Raw genomic sequence first — 16,059 nt, forward strand, 5'->3', positions numbered from 1 at the left:
AAGGTACTCATTTAGGGTAAGGAGTTCTGCATATTACAAGGTCGGGGAGTGGCCAGGAGAGGGGCACAGAAAAGAGGGAAGAGTCCACTCTGAAGAGGAAGGTGAGGCATGTCCAGCCACCCTGGAAGTCTGGGTGCACTTGTGTACACGATGCTTGGTGGTAAGAGGGAGGGGAGCAGGAGCCACCTGAGAGACACAGGCCCAATCCTTTTACATGTGTCCTTAGCAGACACAGAGCAGGAAGGTGAATATAATGAGGCAAGACCCAAGTCAGTCCTCTGCCTCCAGAATCCCCAGATCTTGAGATGGGGATGAGGACCCTGAGCACAGGGGCCTATTGATTTTAATCTGTCTCTGTGAATTCTGCTTGATGGGTCTAGGTCCCAACAGGGGCTGAATCAGAAGATCATCGCCAGGAGCAAATAATATCTCTCAGCCCTCCTAACTACAGAAATTGGAGTTGGGGCATGGGGGTACTCCTTCCGCAGATCTGAGGGACATCAATAATAACCCCTTATGTGTTTCTAGCTTGTTTGAAGCACCCAACACTTCAGGAACTTCCTTTTGTTAACTCTTCATCCACAGAACAGACAAGAAAAAGGGGTAGAGGTTGCTGATTAGCAAGGTTCCAGAGGCGATGAGCCTGAACAGTTACTCACAGATAGAGAAGCACCAGGCTGGTAGCCAGGAGAAGCCAGGTTTCTGTGGAAAAGCTTGGGATCAGGTCCATGGCCACTTTCCCTCTGTGAATCTCCTCTACTCTCTTTCAGCAGTGTAAGCCAGTCTTTGCTGGCCTGTGCGTGTGGAGCTTTCCTTCCCACCAGCAGTGATTCAGTGAGGCTGGAATGTATATATTGAAGAGGGGGTGGGACTGGAGCCCCAGCTGGTATAACAGCTACCTGTGCTCCACCTGAAGGTGCCTCCCCACCCACGAAGTGTTGGCAAAGCATCATGGACACTCCCAGTTTGACCTTTGAGTTCATATTCTGCGGGAAATCAATAAACAACTCAGTGTTATCAGTAATCTCAAAGGTTTGAGAAACTCAGGTAAAGTCACTGTTCTTAAGTCTCTAACCTGTCCTTGTCCTCATGGCTGCCTGCACTCCAAAATACTTGAACTCCTTCAAACAACCTGGGTCTACTCATGTTTACTCATGTAGTTTCCTCTGCCTAGAAATGTCCCTGTGTATCCTAGAAGGATCTTACTCCTCCTCAAATCCAGCTGCGACAGAAGCCCCTATTTTGGGGTTTTTCCTCACCAATCTCCTTGAACAGATATAACCACTTCTTTCTCTGGGAAATTTCTGTCTTATGAGCCCAAGTTCTTTTCTTGTTCTCTGTCCTCTCCACCCCTCTCATTGGTCTCCACCCCTATTTGCCTTACAGATAGAAAGTTTCTCACAGGCACAGTCAAAATAGTCATAAAAATTATGTCCTTAGTCTCCAACAAAGCGCTATATGCTCAGGGGGCATTCAGAAAGGTTGATGGAGTTGAGTTGGTAGAGGTTAAATTACTGGGCTTCCAGTATATCCTTTCTGGGAGGATCGTTAGTGACCATGCTAGATACCTAATGGGAGAAATCGATAACAGGGCATCTAGAAATTACACTGGCTCATTAACATCAATCTGACCCATGTTCTTTGTCTGCGTGTCCTGAGAAACCATGGATTGACTGCGTGGCATACCTCTGGATTCTCTGAGACAATGGAGCCCTACAAAAAGGTAATTAAGAAAGAAGTGGCTCCAAGCTGGAATACCAACACAGGACAGACATGGGGAGCTGGAAGATGATCCTCAGGAAAAGTAGAAGAGAAAGTCCCAGGAATTCTGAAATATTTCTTCCCCCTTTTGGTGCCTTCACTGGGCATCATTCCAAAGGGTCATGCTATTATCTCCAGTTTGCATTCATAGATACTGAGACTCAGTGACTGCAATTAGCTTCCCAACAGTTATTGATCACAAGAATATATTGTAAATAAGCGAACACAGAGACTGAAAAGTCTTCTGCACTCTACCGTACTGATAATCAACGTTTGCCCTTCCCTAATAAGGGTCACTACGGGAAATAATGAGACCCACAACAAATTGGTTATAATTCTGTTCCTAATCCATGGAGACCCATGGAAAGCACCTGCCTTCTCTGTCTTCCAGGTCACAGGACTCTGCCTCATCTCAATAGGAAAAACAGATGCTAGTCAAGATGGTACTAAGAATATTGTTGGGTGGGATGTCCCTTTCTATGTTCCCCAGCAGAGAGGTACATAGAATATGTGCAAACAAGGAAAGATTCATGTCATCTGCTAATTCTAGATGCTTGATAAGACTTAATGCTCTTGATGCCTGATAAAGCTAATAAACACAAAGCCTTACCTAACACAAAGTTTCACCTAAACACAAAGCTTTTTTTATTTTACTTGGAAACCAGACCTCTGTGGGAACTAATACTCTTTGATCTGCCTCAAAAACCCATGCTCAGCTATGATGGGTTCAGTCATGTGTATGGTCCAGATAGACTCAGTACCACATCACTATGTCAAGGCTGTGTCTTTGGGACTATTTCTGGGAATGGGGAAAACAGAAAAATACACATTCCAAGGACAGAGGAGAGGGTGAGTAGCCTCCAATTGCCTGGGTCCAGCTCATGGGTCATCTATCAGTTGCTCCCAATAGTTGATCTCCTAACTGGCCTGACCCTTGGCCAGCAAACTTAATACACTGTGACCAAGTTGGATTTGACCCTGGAACTCAAGGGTGGCTAATAGAGAAAAATAGAAATATCAGTTTCCACATTAACAAATTAAATAAGAAAAGTCTTATCATCAAAATAGTTTTAGAAAAAGTATTTGATAATACTCAACTCCCATTTATAATATAAAAAAAGTTTTAAAGTACTAATAGGGAACTTTCTTAACATGATTAAAGTATCTCCCAAAAAACCTACAGAAAATATCACTCTTCATAGTATAAAAGCACTTTCTTCTTATACCACTTTAATGTTTTACTTTATGCACATACAGCCTTTTCAAAAATAGTAACTGTTTTTAAATAAAGAAAATCTCATCAATTAACTTTTTGCTGCAAATGGGAAAAACATCAGTACTTGTTTTTGTCAAGAACCCAGACTGGGGATCCCATGGTAAACAGTTCAAAAATTACTGAAAAAATTAAATATTTTTCTGCCTTGTAAAACTTCCTGAACTGACTAGCAATGGGCAGAGGGGAAAGGAGAGGACCAGAGGAGAGGGCCAATCCTTTGGCCAAGATCATCTAGGTTTACAAGCTGGAGTTCTTGATCTTTCGTTAGAACACAGGCTTCTCTGATAATCAGATGAAAGTAATGACGTATCTCCCTAGAAAATAAACACTCATCAAACATTTTTGCCTGTTGTTCCAAGGAATTCCAAAAGATACATGAGTAGCTGCCAAGCCCACTGATTTTTTCCAGACACCCTGCCTCACCAAGTGCACCCTACTCTCGAGCTCCAGCCAATTTTGGTTGGTCATGTGGTTATTCTCAGGGCCATGGAGACCTCTCTATCAGTCTGAATCAGTCTTCACTCTACCTAGTGCTATGACACACCCTGGGGGCAAAGTGTGAACAAGACTATTACAAAGGGCACTTACGCAAAGGCCCTAGGTGGGGTACTCCACTGTAGTCAGACACTTCCAAAAGAAGGCATCAGGAGCTTGGGGAAGGCAGAGACAAGTGGGATGTGGGGCAGGGGCGGGAGTAGGGGGTGGGCAGGAAGGGAGTGGGTTCCCAGAGGAGGTGGCACGTGTTGTACCAGGGACAGAGAAGTATTTGGTCAGAGAAAGAAAAGAGAGGGCATTTCAGGCTTTTATAATGGCCAGCTTACCATCATTATCATTGCTGAGTATGTTTGTCATTTCTTGGTTGCAAGGTACAGTGTCTAAATCAAGCTGACTTTTATGGCTGCTAATAAGGAATTAATCACACCACAGCCCCAGGTAAGCATTCTTTGCTTTCAGGGCCAGGGCTAAGGCCTACTCTGGTCAGCAGGGGGCTGGAGACTGGGCAGGACCTCAGGAAAAAGCCACTGGGCTTGGCAGGTACCACAGTGACCTTTCTTACACTTGTTAGGGTAATTTCTTGGTTTCAAAATATTTGTTGAAGTAGAAGTCATATAATGTAAAATTAACCATTTTAAAGTGAACAATTCAGTGTCACTAGTACTGCTTAAGGGAAAAACCACAAGCCCAAGATGGAGTCATTTATGCTAGGCCAAGACACCAAACCAGGGCTTAATATGTATCTTAACTGCAATTTCAACCTCTCCAAGCAACGTTGTCTTAACCAGTCAGTCAGGAATCTTCTGGTCAGCACCAGTGAGGTAATCTGTCACATGGGCCCCTCTAGAATCCCCAGAGGAAGATGAGATAATCTACCTAATAAGACCCTGCCCTTTCCCCTAGGTTGGATGACCTTGCTGAAACAAACTTTTCTTTTGCTAATAACTTCCTTGCCCACCTCCTGCCTATAAAAATCTTCCATGTTGTACAACTCCTCAAAGAATCTCTCTACTTGCTAGATAGGATGTTGCCTGAAGATTCATGAATTGCTTAATAAAGCCAATGAGATTTTCAAATTTACTCAGTTGAATTTCATTTTTTTAACAGTACATTCACAATGCTGTACAACAACTACCTCTATCTAGTTCTGAAAGCATTTCTATTACTCCAAAATAAAATCCTGTGCCCATTAAGCAGATTCTCCCACTTTCTCCTTTCCTCACCCCTGGCAACCATGGATCTACATTCTGTCTTTACGGATTTGCCCACACTAAAGGTTTCATACAAATGGAGTCATGTAATATGTGGCCCCTATTAACTTAAATTTAAAGATCTAATTGGCTTTATTCAACAATTCACAAATCAGCAGCATCCCATTTAATAAACAGAAGTAAACTTCCAGGAGCTATATGAAATGGAAGGATTTTTCAGACAGAAGGATGTGGGACAGGAAGTTAAGAGTGTGTTATTTTAGGGGCGCCTGGGTGGCTCAGTCACTTGAGCTTCCAACTTTGGCTCAGGTCATGATCTCACGATTCGTGGGTTCAAGACCCACATCAGGCTTTGTGCTGACAGCTCAGAACCTGGAGCCTGCTTCGATTTCTGTGTCTCCCTCTCTCTCTGCCCCTTCCCCGCTTGTGCACTCACTCTCTCTTGCTCTCTCTCTCTCAAAAATAAACATTAAAAAAATAGTGTATTATTTTAGGCAAAGTTACCTTCCCTTAAGGGAAGGCAGGAAGTTTTATCAGGCAGATGGCCTCACCAGCGCTGATCAGGAAATTCCAGACCGACTGGTGTAAAATTCCACTCCTGGGAGAGGCAGAAACTACAATTGGATTTGGTATTAAGTCTTGGTGGGGTTTAACATGAGTGACTCCATTGGGTCCTGTTTCTTTTGAGCACTTCTTTTACTGAGGACAAATGTTTTCGAGACTCCTTCCTGCTCAGGCACGTATCAGTACTTCATCCCTTTCATGGCTGAATAACATCCTGTGATATAAACTGCCAACCTAAAAATAACAAGTCACAGTGAAAGGCAAACCAGGGTTTATTTGAGATAAGATAACTGCAATTTAGGGAGAGCAGATTCAGGTAGAAACCCAAACATAGTCCCACTTTAAGATGAAAGCAAGGGGGTTTTATGAGAAAAGAGAAGGGGTCAATTTTATGAGTTGAAGGGGAAAAAAAGTTTTCTAGGGGGTTTTACAAGCTAGGCTACTTTGAGTTATATATTGACTGACTGATGGTTTTATCTTCAGAAAGTTCATAACTATCAGTCTTGCAATCCCTTTGACTTCTTAAGCAATTGCTTAAAACAACTGGCATTTTATCACAATCCAGACTTCAAGCTGTACTACAAAGCTGTAGTCATCAAGACAGTATGGTACTACCACAAGAACAGACACTCAGATCAATGGTACAGAATAGAGAACCCAGAAATGGACCCACAAACATATGGCCAAGTCATCTCTGACAAAGCAGGAAAGAATATCCAATGGAATAAAGACAGTCTCTTCAGTAAGTGGTGCTAGGAAAACTGGAGAGCAACATGAAGAAGAATGAACCTGGACCACTTTCTTACATCATACACAATAATAAATTCAAAATGGGTGAAAGACCTAAATGTAAGACAGGATGCCATCAAAATCTTCCAGGAGAAAGCAGGCAAAAACCTCTTTGACCTTGGCCACAGCAACTTCTTACTCAACACATCTTCGGAGGCAAGGGAAACAAAAGCAAAAATGAACTACTGGGACCTCATCAAAATAAAAAGCTTCTGCACAGTGAAGGAAACAATCAGCAAAACTAAAAGCAACTGACAGAATGGGAGAAGATATTTGCAAATGACATATCAGATAAAGGGTTAGTATCCAAAATCTATAAAGAACTTATCAAACTCAACACCCAAAAAACAAATAATCCAGTGAAGAAATGGGCAAAAGACACGAATAGATACTTCTCCAAAGAAGACATCCAGATGGCCAACCGACACATGAAAAAATGCTCCACATCACTCATCATCAGGGAAATACAAATCAAAACCACAATGAGATACCACTTTACACCTGTCAGAATGGCTAACATTAACAACTCGGGCAACAACAGATGTTGAGGAGGATGCAGAGAAAGAGGATCTCTTTTGCATTGTTGGTGGGAATGCAAGCTGGTGCAGCTACTCTGGAAAACAGTATGGGGGTTCCTCAAAAAACTAAAAATAGAACTACCCTATGACCCAGCAACTGCACTAGTAGGCATTTATCCACGGGATACAGGTGTGCTGTTTCGAAGGGACACATGCACCCCCATATTTATAGCAGCACTGTCAACAATAGCCAAAGTATGGAAAGAGCCCAAATGTCCATCAGTGGATGAATGGATAAAGAAAATGTGGTCTATATATACAAAGGAGTATTACTTGGCAATCAAAAAGAATGAAATCTTGCCATTTGCAACTACGTGAATGGAACTGGAGGGTATTATGCTAAGTGAAATTAGTCAGAGAAAGACAAAAACCATATGACGTTACTCATATGAGGACTTTAAGAGACAAAACAGATGAACATAAGTGCAGGGAAACAAAAATAACATAAAAACAGGGAGGGGGACAAAACAGAAAAGACTCATAAATATGGAGAACAAACTGAGGGTTACTGGAAGGATTGTGGGGAGGGGATCAGCTAAATGGGTAAGGGGCATTAAGGAATCTACTCCTGAAATCATTGTTGCACTATATGCTAACTAATTTGGATGTAAATCTTAAAAAATAAAAAATAAAGTTTAAAAAAAACCTGCCATTTTTCCTGGTCCAGAGGTTTTGGCCCAGTTCAAACTATGCTGGTTAGGCAGTTTCTCTGCAGTGCCTGCTTCAGCTCCATTTTCAAATGACTCATCATGTCAATTTCTCACCATATATACCACAATTTGTTTACCTATTTGAAACCAGGAAACTAACAGGACCCCATGAAAAACTGCTTTTTGGCTCCTTTTCCTGCTTCTGTTCCTGCTAGGATCTAGACCCCACCTTACATACGCCTGCCTTATAGAACAGATAATGTCCTCCTTGTAAAGGTCATGAAGTTAATGATTTCCTTGGAGTCTTCCAGCACAACAGACAATATCTAAGGAGCGACTGGGTGGGGTTATCATAAATGTTTTCCAAGACCACTGACTCACCAAAAATCCTGGCTCCAGGGTATCAGTGAGTTATGGAGGACACCCGCCTTTGTTTCTGGATTACTAAGAAGATTCCAGCATCGGACCACCATACTCAATAAAACCCCAGACCCCAAGCAAAGAGGAGCCTCACTCTTCTTTCCTTTCTGAGTCTCTAGGCCACTCTGTCTGTAACTACACTCTATGTCTTTTATAAACTCTGCTCTCACTTCCTCTTGGCTTGAAGTTTGATTTCCATCCTGAGCAAGGCCAAGGACCCTCTTGGCTGGTCCTGTGCAGAAACCACCGAGCCAACCAGCCTGCATCACATTCATCCATTAATTTCCATTGTTTCCACCTTTTGGCTCTTGTGAATAGTGCTGCTATGAACATACAGGTAGATGTGTTTCTTTGAGAAACTTGTCAATTTTCTTAGGTTTTTAACTAGGAGTAGAATTGATGGGTCATATAGTAGTTCTATGTTTAACTTTCTGAGGAACTGCCAAACTGTATTCCACAGTGGCTACACCATCTTATGTTCCCACCAATGATGTATGAGGGTTCATTTTGTCCACAACCTCACCAATACTTGCTATTTTCCTTTTTTATTTTTTTATTTTTCTTAACTTTTTTTTTAATTTTAGAGAGAGAGAGAGAGCAAGGGAAAGGGGGAGAGGGAGAGAGAGAATCCCAAGCAGGTTCCATGCTCAGCACAGAGACCCACATGGTGCTCCATCCCACAAACCATGAGATCATGACCTGAGGTGAAACCAAGAGTTGGATGCTCAACTGACTGAGCCACCCCGGCACTCCCCTTTTTTATTTTTATAGCTATCCTAGTGTAACAGGACCAAGAATTGTGACACTGAGGCTTTTCTTTCCAGGAAGCAAAGTTCTTCCTGCCAGCACAGGGTCAGTGGGATCATACCCGAAAAACTGAGCCCCGAGCACGGTAGGGTGTAGTCTTTTACACAATTTCTATGTCTTTGTCTCCCATAAATGGTAACATACAGACATACAGCCTGATTGGGCGGTCTATGTTACAGAGTCACATATGCACACATAGCCAGGTTGCCCTCCCATGTCTTGAGGTTTTCACCACATTCCTTAAGGAGGGGCTCTACCACACTAGTGTTTAATCAAGTGTAAAATTTCTGGGATCTCAACTTTGTGCAACCAAAATGGTTAAGAATATGAGAGAAAATAGCATCCAAAATATATAAATAACTTGTAAAATGCCATGCCCCCAAAACAAATAATCCAATTAAAAATGGGCAGAACACATGAATAGACACTTTCCAAAGAAGACATACAGATGGATAACAGACATATAAAAAGATGTTCAATATCATTCATCATCAGGGAAATACAAATCAAAACTACAATGAGATACCTCACATCTGTTAGAATGTCTAAATTAACAACACAGAAAACAAAAGGTGTTGGCAAGGATGTGGAGAATGGAGGATGGGGAATGTTTTTTTAAAAAAATATTTATTTATTTTGAGACTGGGGGAGGGAGCACAAGCAGGGGAGGGGCAGAGAAAAAGGCAGAGGGAGAATTCCAAGCAGGCTCCACAATGTCATCACAGAGCCCAACATGAGGCTCTATCCCACAAATGTGAGATCATGACCTAAGCCGAAATCAAGAGTTGGACATTCATCCTAGTGAGCCACCCAGATGCCCTGAAAGGGGAACCCTCTCGTATGTCAGTGGGAACAGAAACTGGTGCAGTCACTTGGGTGTTGAGGAGGGTACCATTTGGGATGAGCACTGGGTGTTGTATGGAAACCAATTAGTCAATAAATTTCATATATTGGAAAAAAAAAAGAAAAACAGTATGGAGTTTCCTCATAAAGTTAAAATTAGAACTATCCTATGGTCCAGCAATTACCTAAAGAATACAAAAGTACTGGGGCACCTGGGTGCCTCAGTCAGTCGAGCATCCAACTTCAGCTCAGGTCATGATCTCGGGGATCATGAGTTAAAGCCCCATGTCAGGTTCTGTGCTGACAGCTCAGAGCCTGGAGCCTGCTTTGGTTTCTGTGTCTCCCTCTCTCTCTGCCCCTTCCCTGCTCATACTCTGTCTTTCAAAAATAAACATTAAAATAAATTTTTTTTAAGAATACAAAAATACTAACTCAAAGGGATATGTGCACCCCTATGTTTATAGCAGCATTATCTACAACAGAGAAATTATGGAAAGAACCCAAATGTCCATCAACCATCGAATGATGAATGGGTAAAGAAGAGGAGGTGGTACACACACACACACACACACACATACACACACACACACACAAATTGGAATATTATTTGGCCACAAAAAAGAATGAAATCTTACCATTTGCAATGAGCTAGAGAGCATTATGCTAAGTGAAATAAGTCAGAGAAAGACAAATAGATGATTTCATTCATATGCGGAATTTAAGAAACTAAACAAATGATCATAGGGGAAAAAAAGAGAGAGTCAAACCATAAAACAGACTCTTAACTATAGAGAAGAAACTGATGGTTACCAGAGGGGAGGTGAGTGCAGGGAATGGGTTAAATATGTGATGGAGATTAAAAAGGGCATTTGTCATGATATATTTAAGTGTGAATCACTAAATCGTACATCTGAAACTGATATTACACTGTATGTTAACTAACTGGAATTTAAATAAAAAAAGATTCTGAGAGAACATGCTAGAGATAGAGAGGGACAAGGAAGGGTGTAATAGGGAACCTGGCCTAGGTGGGCCCTGAACTTTCGGTAGACTCCAGGGATATCCATGCTCCCTATTGTGTAAACAGTCAGCAAACAGGGATCCACAGAATTGACTGATACTCAGGCCCTGTGTGAGTTATTTAAACACCCTCAGCCTCAGTTACCTAACTAACCTGTTAATAATTATGTCCCTTCCAAAAGGAGGACCAGACCAGGCCCAGGGCATGACCTGCAGGGACTTGGGGCCTAGATCTGCAAGTCCGGTCAAAGTGGCTTTGAACTAAGAGAACATGTGACCTTGGCCAACCAGATACCTGACCCTCACAGGTCCTCTACAAATGTTGACTCAGTATAAACTCATAAACAGTTCAACTCGTGGCTGAGAGAGGACAAGAGTTATAGAGTAACCCCAGATTGGGTAATGTATTTTCTTTGAGCAAGAGGAAGAAATGTGAGTTCAAGTTTTAATGGCCAAAATAATTAGAAAGTTGGGAGTTTACTGGATATGAACTGTTTACATTATTCCTTCTTATCAATTATGTTTAAATGGCTCTTTTTACTGCCTGGTCTGTGAGGAGCCACTGAGGTCATAAATGTTTAGAGACTTCATTTCCAGGGTTCTACTAGGAGCCTGCAGTGTCTGTCCAGTTATGTAAACACAGCACCAGGAGCAGGACCACCACAACCCACTTTTCCCCACCCCCATAGGATCTAAAGCCCTATTTGGTTGAGATCTCTCTCATCCTCTTTCTTCTAGTCTGGGCAGATTTTGTCTTTAAACAGTTATCCTAAAGGTAATGCATACTAGGCCAAGAAGAGGTAAATTCCAAAGAAACCAAAAACAGGAGTAGGGAGAGCTCATTCTCTCCCCATACAGTGTGTTTATAAAATTCAGTTGGGACTTCTAGGCAGGGCTGTGACCAGGGTGAGGAGAGTAAGGCATTCCATCCCCCAAATTGCCAAAAATCTTAGCAGATAAATGTTCTAATGCAATCAGATTATATTCTAACACAATGTTTTTAAAAATAAATATTAATGCAAAGTACCACGAGCATTTTTTGCAGAGCTAGAACAAACAATCCTAAAATTGTATGGAACTACAAAAGACTCCAAATAGCCAAAGCAATTCTGTAAAAGAAGAACAGAATTGGAGGCATCACGTTTCCAAATTTCAAGCTATATTACAAAGTTGTAGTCATCAGAACTACATGGTACTGGTACAAAAACAGATACATAGATCAATGCAACAGAATAGAGAACCCAGAAATGGACCCACAACTATATGGCCAACTAATCTTTAATAAAGCAGGAAAGAATATCCAATGGAAAAAAGACAGGCTCTTCAACAAATAGTGTTGGTTAAACTGGACAGCAACATGCAAAAGAATGAAACTAGAACATTTTCTTTCATCACACACAAAAATAAATTCAAAAGGCATGAAGGACTTAAATGTGAAACAGGAAACCATCAAAATCCTGGAGAACACAGGCAGCAACCTCTTTGGCCTCAGCCACAGCAACTTCTTACTAGACACGCTGCCAAAGGTAAGGGAAACAAGAGCAAACATCAACTATTGGGACCTCATTAAGATAAAACACTTCTGCACGGCAAAGGTAACAATCAACAAAACTAAAATGCAGTCTACAGAATGGGAGAAGATATTTGCAAATGACAGATCTGATAAAGGGTTAATATCCAAAATCTATAAAGAACTTATCAAACTCAACACCCAAAAAACAAAGGGCCCAGTTAAGAAATGAGTGAAGACAGAAATAAACATTTTCCAAAGAAGACATCCAGTTGGCTAATAGCCACATGAAAAGATGCTCTGGGGTGCCTGGGTGGCTCAGTTGGTTAAGCGTTCGACTCTTGATTTGGGCTCAGGTCATGATCTCACAGTTCATAAGATCAAGCCCCACATCGGGCTCTGTGCTGACAGCACAGAGCCTGCTTGGGGTTCTCTCTCATACTCTCCCTCTGCCCCTTCCCTGCTCTCTCTCTTTCAAAAAATAAATAAACTTAAAAAAAAAGAAAAGAGGGGCGTCTGGGTGGCTCAGTCAGTTAAGCGTCCGACTTCAGCTCAGGTCATGATGTCACAGTTCATGAGTTCAAGCCCCACATCGGGCTCTGTGCTGACAGCTCAGAGCCTGGAGCCTGCTTTGGATTCTGTGTCTCCCTCTCTCTGCCTCTCCGTCACTTGCACTTTGTCTCTCTCTCTCTCTCTCCCCAAAATAAATAAATGTTAATTTTAAAAAAAAAGAAAAGAGGGGCGCCTGGGTGGCGCAGTCGGTTAAGCGTCCGACTTCAGCCAGGTCACGATCTCGCGGTCTGTGAGTTCGAGCCCCGCGTCAGGCTCTGGGCTGATGGCTCGGAGCCTGGAGCCTGTTTCCGATTCTGTGTCTCCCTCTCTCTCTGCCCCTCCCCCGTTCATGCTCTGTCTCTCTCTGTCCCAAAAATAAATAAAAAACGTTGAAAAAAAAATTTAAAAAAATAAATAAATAAATAAAAAGAAAAGAAAATATTCTCAACATCATTCATCATCAGGGAAATACAAATCAAAACCACAATGAGATTGCCACCTCACAGCTGTCAGAATTGCTGAAATTAACAGCACAAGAAACAACAGTTGTTGGTGAGGATGTGGAGAAAGGGGAACCCTCTTGTACTGTTGGTGGGAATGCAAACTGGTGCAACCATTCTAGAGAACGGTATGGAGTTTCTTCAAAAAACTAAAAATAGAGCTACCCTACAATGCAGCAATTGCACTACTAGGTATTTATCCAAATGATAAATATAAAAAATGCTGATTTGAAGGGGTACATGCACCCCATTGTTTATAGCAGCACTATCAACAACAGCCAAATTATGGAAAGATCCCAAATGTCCATCGATGAATAAAGAAGATGGGGTGCATGTATGTATGTGTATATGTGTGTGTGTATGTATGTGTGTGTGTATACATATATATATGATAGAATATTGCTCAGCAATCTAAAAGAATGAAATCTTACCATCTGTAACAACGTGGATGGAACTAGAAAACTAGAATGTATTATGCTGAGCTAAATAAGTCAGTCAGAGAAAGGCAAATACCATATGATCTCACTCATATGTGGAATTTCAGAAACACAACAGATGAGCATAGGGGAAGGGAAGGAAAAATAAGATGAAAACAGAGAGGGAGGCAAACCATAAGACACTCTTAAATACATAGAACAAACTAAGGGTTGCTGGAGGGAAGGTGGGTAGGGGGATGGGCTAAATGGGTAACAGACACTAAGGAGGGCACTTGTTGGGCTGAGCACTGGGTGTTGTAGGTAAGTGATGAATCACTAAATTCTACTTCTGAAACCATTATTACACCATATGCTGACTAACTTGGATTTAAATAAAATTTTAAAAAACTAAAAACAGAACTACCCTCTGATCCAGAAATTGCACTATTAGGTATTTGCCCAAAGGATACAAAAATACAGATTTGAAGAGATATATGCACTCCAATGTTTATAGCAGCATTATCAACAATAGCCAAACTATGGAGAGAACCCAAATGTCTATTGACTGATGAATGGATAAATAAGATGTAGTGTATACACACACACACACACACACACACACACACACACACACACACAAAAGAATATTACTCAGCCATCAAAAATAATGAAATCTTGTCATTTGCAAAGGCATGGATGGAGCTAGAATGTATTATGCTAAGTGAAATAAGTCAGTCAGAGAAAGGCAATACCATATGATTTCACTCATATGTGGAATTTAAGAAACAAAACAGATAAACATTTAGAAAGTGGGGAAGGGGGGAGAGAGGGAAACAAAGCATAAGACACTCTTTTTTTTTTAGTGTTCATTTATTTTTGAGAGAGAGAGACAGAGCACAAGTAGGGGAGGGCAGCGAGAGAGGGAGACACAGAATACAAAGCAGGCTCCAGGCTTCAAGCTGTCAGCATAGAACCTGACACGAGGCTCGAATCCATGAACCATGAGATCATGACCTGAGCTGAAGTCTGACATTTAACTGACTGAGCCACCCAGACATCCTTAGAGATTCTTAATGGTAGAGAACAAACTATGGGTTGATGGAGGGGAAGTGGGTGGGGGATGGGCTAGATAGGTGATTGGTACTAAGGAGGGCACTTGTTGGGATGAGCACTGGGTGTTGTATGTAAGTGATGAATCACTGAATTTTACTCCTGAAACCATATTGTACTGTATGTTAACTAAATTTAAATTTTAAAAAACCAGCAGCAACTTCTTACTCAACATGTCTTTGGAGGCAAGGGAAACAAAAGCAAAAATGAACTACTGGGACCTCATCAAAATAAAAACCTTCTGCACAGTGAAGGAAACAATCAGCAAAACTAAAAGCAACTGACAGAATGGGAGAAGATATTTGCAAATGACTTATCAGATAAAGGGTTAGTATCCAAAATCTATAAAGAACTTATCAAACTCAACACCCAAAAAACAAATAATCCAGTGAAGAAATGGGCAAAAGACATGAATAGACACTTCTCCAAAGAAGACATCCAGGTGGCCAACCGACACATGAAAAAATGCTCCACATCACTCATCATCAGGGAAATACAAATCAATGAGATACCACTTTACACCTGTCAGAATGGCTAACATTAACAACTCGGGCAACAACAGATGTTGAGGAGGATGCAGAGAAAGAGGATCTCTTTTGCATTGTTGGTGGGAATGCAAGCTGTGCAGCCACTCTGGAAAACAGTATGAAGGTTCCTCAAAAAACTAAAACTAGAACTACCCTATGACCCAGCAACTGCACTACTAGGCATTTATCCACGGGATACAGGTGTGCTGTTTCAAAGGGACACATGCACCCCCATGTTTATAGCAGCACTGTCAACAATAGCTAAAGTATGGAAAGAGCCCAAATGTCCATCGATGGATGAATGGATAAAGAAAATGTGGTCTATATATACAAAGGAGTATTACTCGGCAATCAAAAAGAATTAAATCTTGCCATTTGCAACTACGTGGATGGAACTGGACGGTATTATGCTAAGTGAAATCAGTCAGTCAGAGAAAGACAAATGTCATATGACTTCACTCATATGAGAACTTTAAGAGACAAAACAGATGAACATAAGGGCAGGGAAACAAAAATAATATAAAAACAGGGAGGGGGACAAAACAGAAGAGACTCATAAACATGGAGAACAAACTGAGGGTTACTGGAGGGGAGGGGTTGGACTAAATGGGTAAGGGGCACTAAGGAATCTACTGCTGAAATCATTGTTGCACTATATGCTAATTTGGATGTAAATCTTAAAAAATAAAAAATAAAATTAAAAAAAATTTAAAAATCATTATTAATGCAAAAAAAATCAATGAGGGACAAAATATCAAAATTTTAAATAAAGATAGGATTATAGATTAATTTTATCTACACACCAGGGTCCAGTTAGTTAATGACACCCATGCTGCAGTGTTCAGGGGTGAAGTGTCCTCATTTTGCAACTTACACCAAAATGTGTCAAAAAGTAACAATGCACTGATGGTTGGCCAGACAAATAGACTGACATAATAATGCAAATAAAACAAAGTGCTAATTATTCTATCCAGGTGGTGGGGACACAAGTGTTTACAATTTTTTCCATCTTTCTGTCCAAATTTTCTAC

At 41.2% G+C, this 16,059-nt stretch overlaps 1 protein-coding gene across 4 annotated transcripts in view; it reads right to left on the bottom strand.

Annotated features, from left to right (window-relative positions):
* The window catches only part of LOC125928549 (cytochrome P450 3A12), a 134,677-nt gene that overhangs the window by 100,136 nt on the left and 18,482 nt on the right, over window positions 1-16,059 (bottom strand). For 2 of the 4 annotated variants that reach the window (XM_049639274.1, XM_049639273.1), the window contains exon 1: window positions 660-2,067. The exons of 1 other annotated variant lie outside the window; for it this stretch is intronic. In XM_049639274.1, the coding sequence (XP_049495231.1) occupies window positions 660-730 (71 nt within the window). In that variant the 5' untranslated portion in view covers window positions 731-2,067. Of the gene's footprint in view, window positions 1-659; window positions 2,068-16,059 lie in introns of those variants that run through there. One more of the 4 variants, XM_049639272.1, reaches the window with a different exon arrangement.

The sequence above is a fragment of the Panthera uncia genome, chromosome E3 (assembly GCF_023721935.1).
Source record: "Panthera uncia isolate 11264 chromosome E3, Puncia_PCG_1.0, whole genome shotgun sequence".
Lineage (NCBI taxonomy): Eukaryota > Metazoa > Chordata > Mammalia > Carnivora > Felidae > Panthera > Panthera uncia.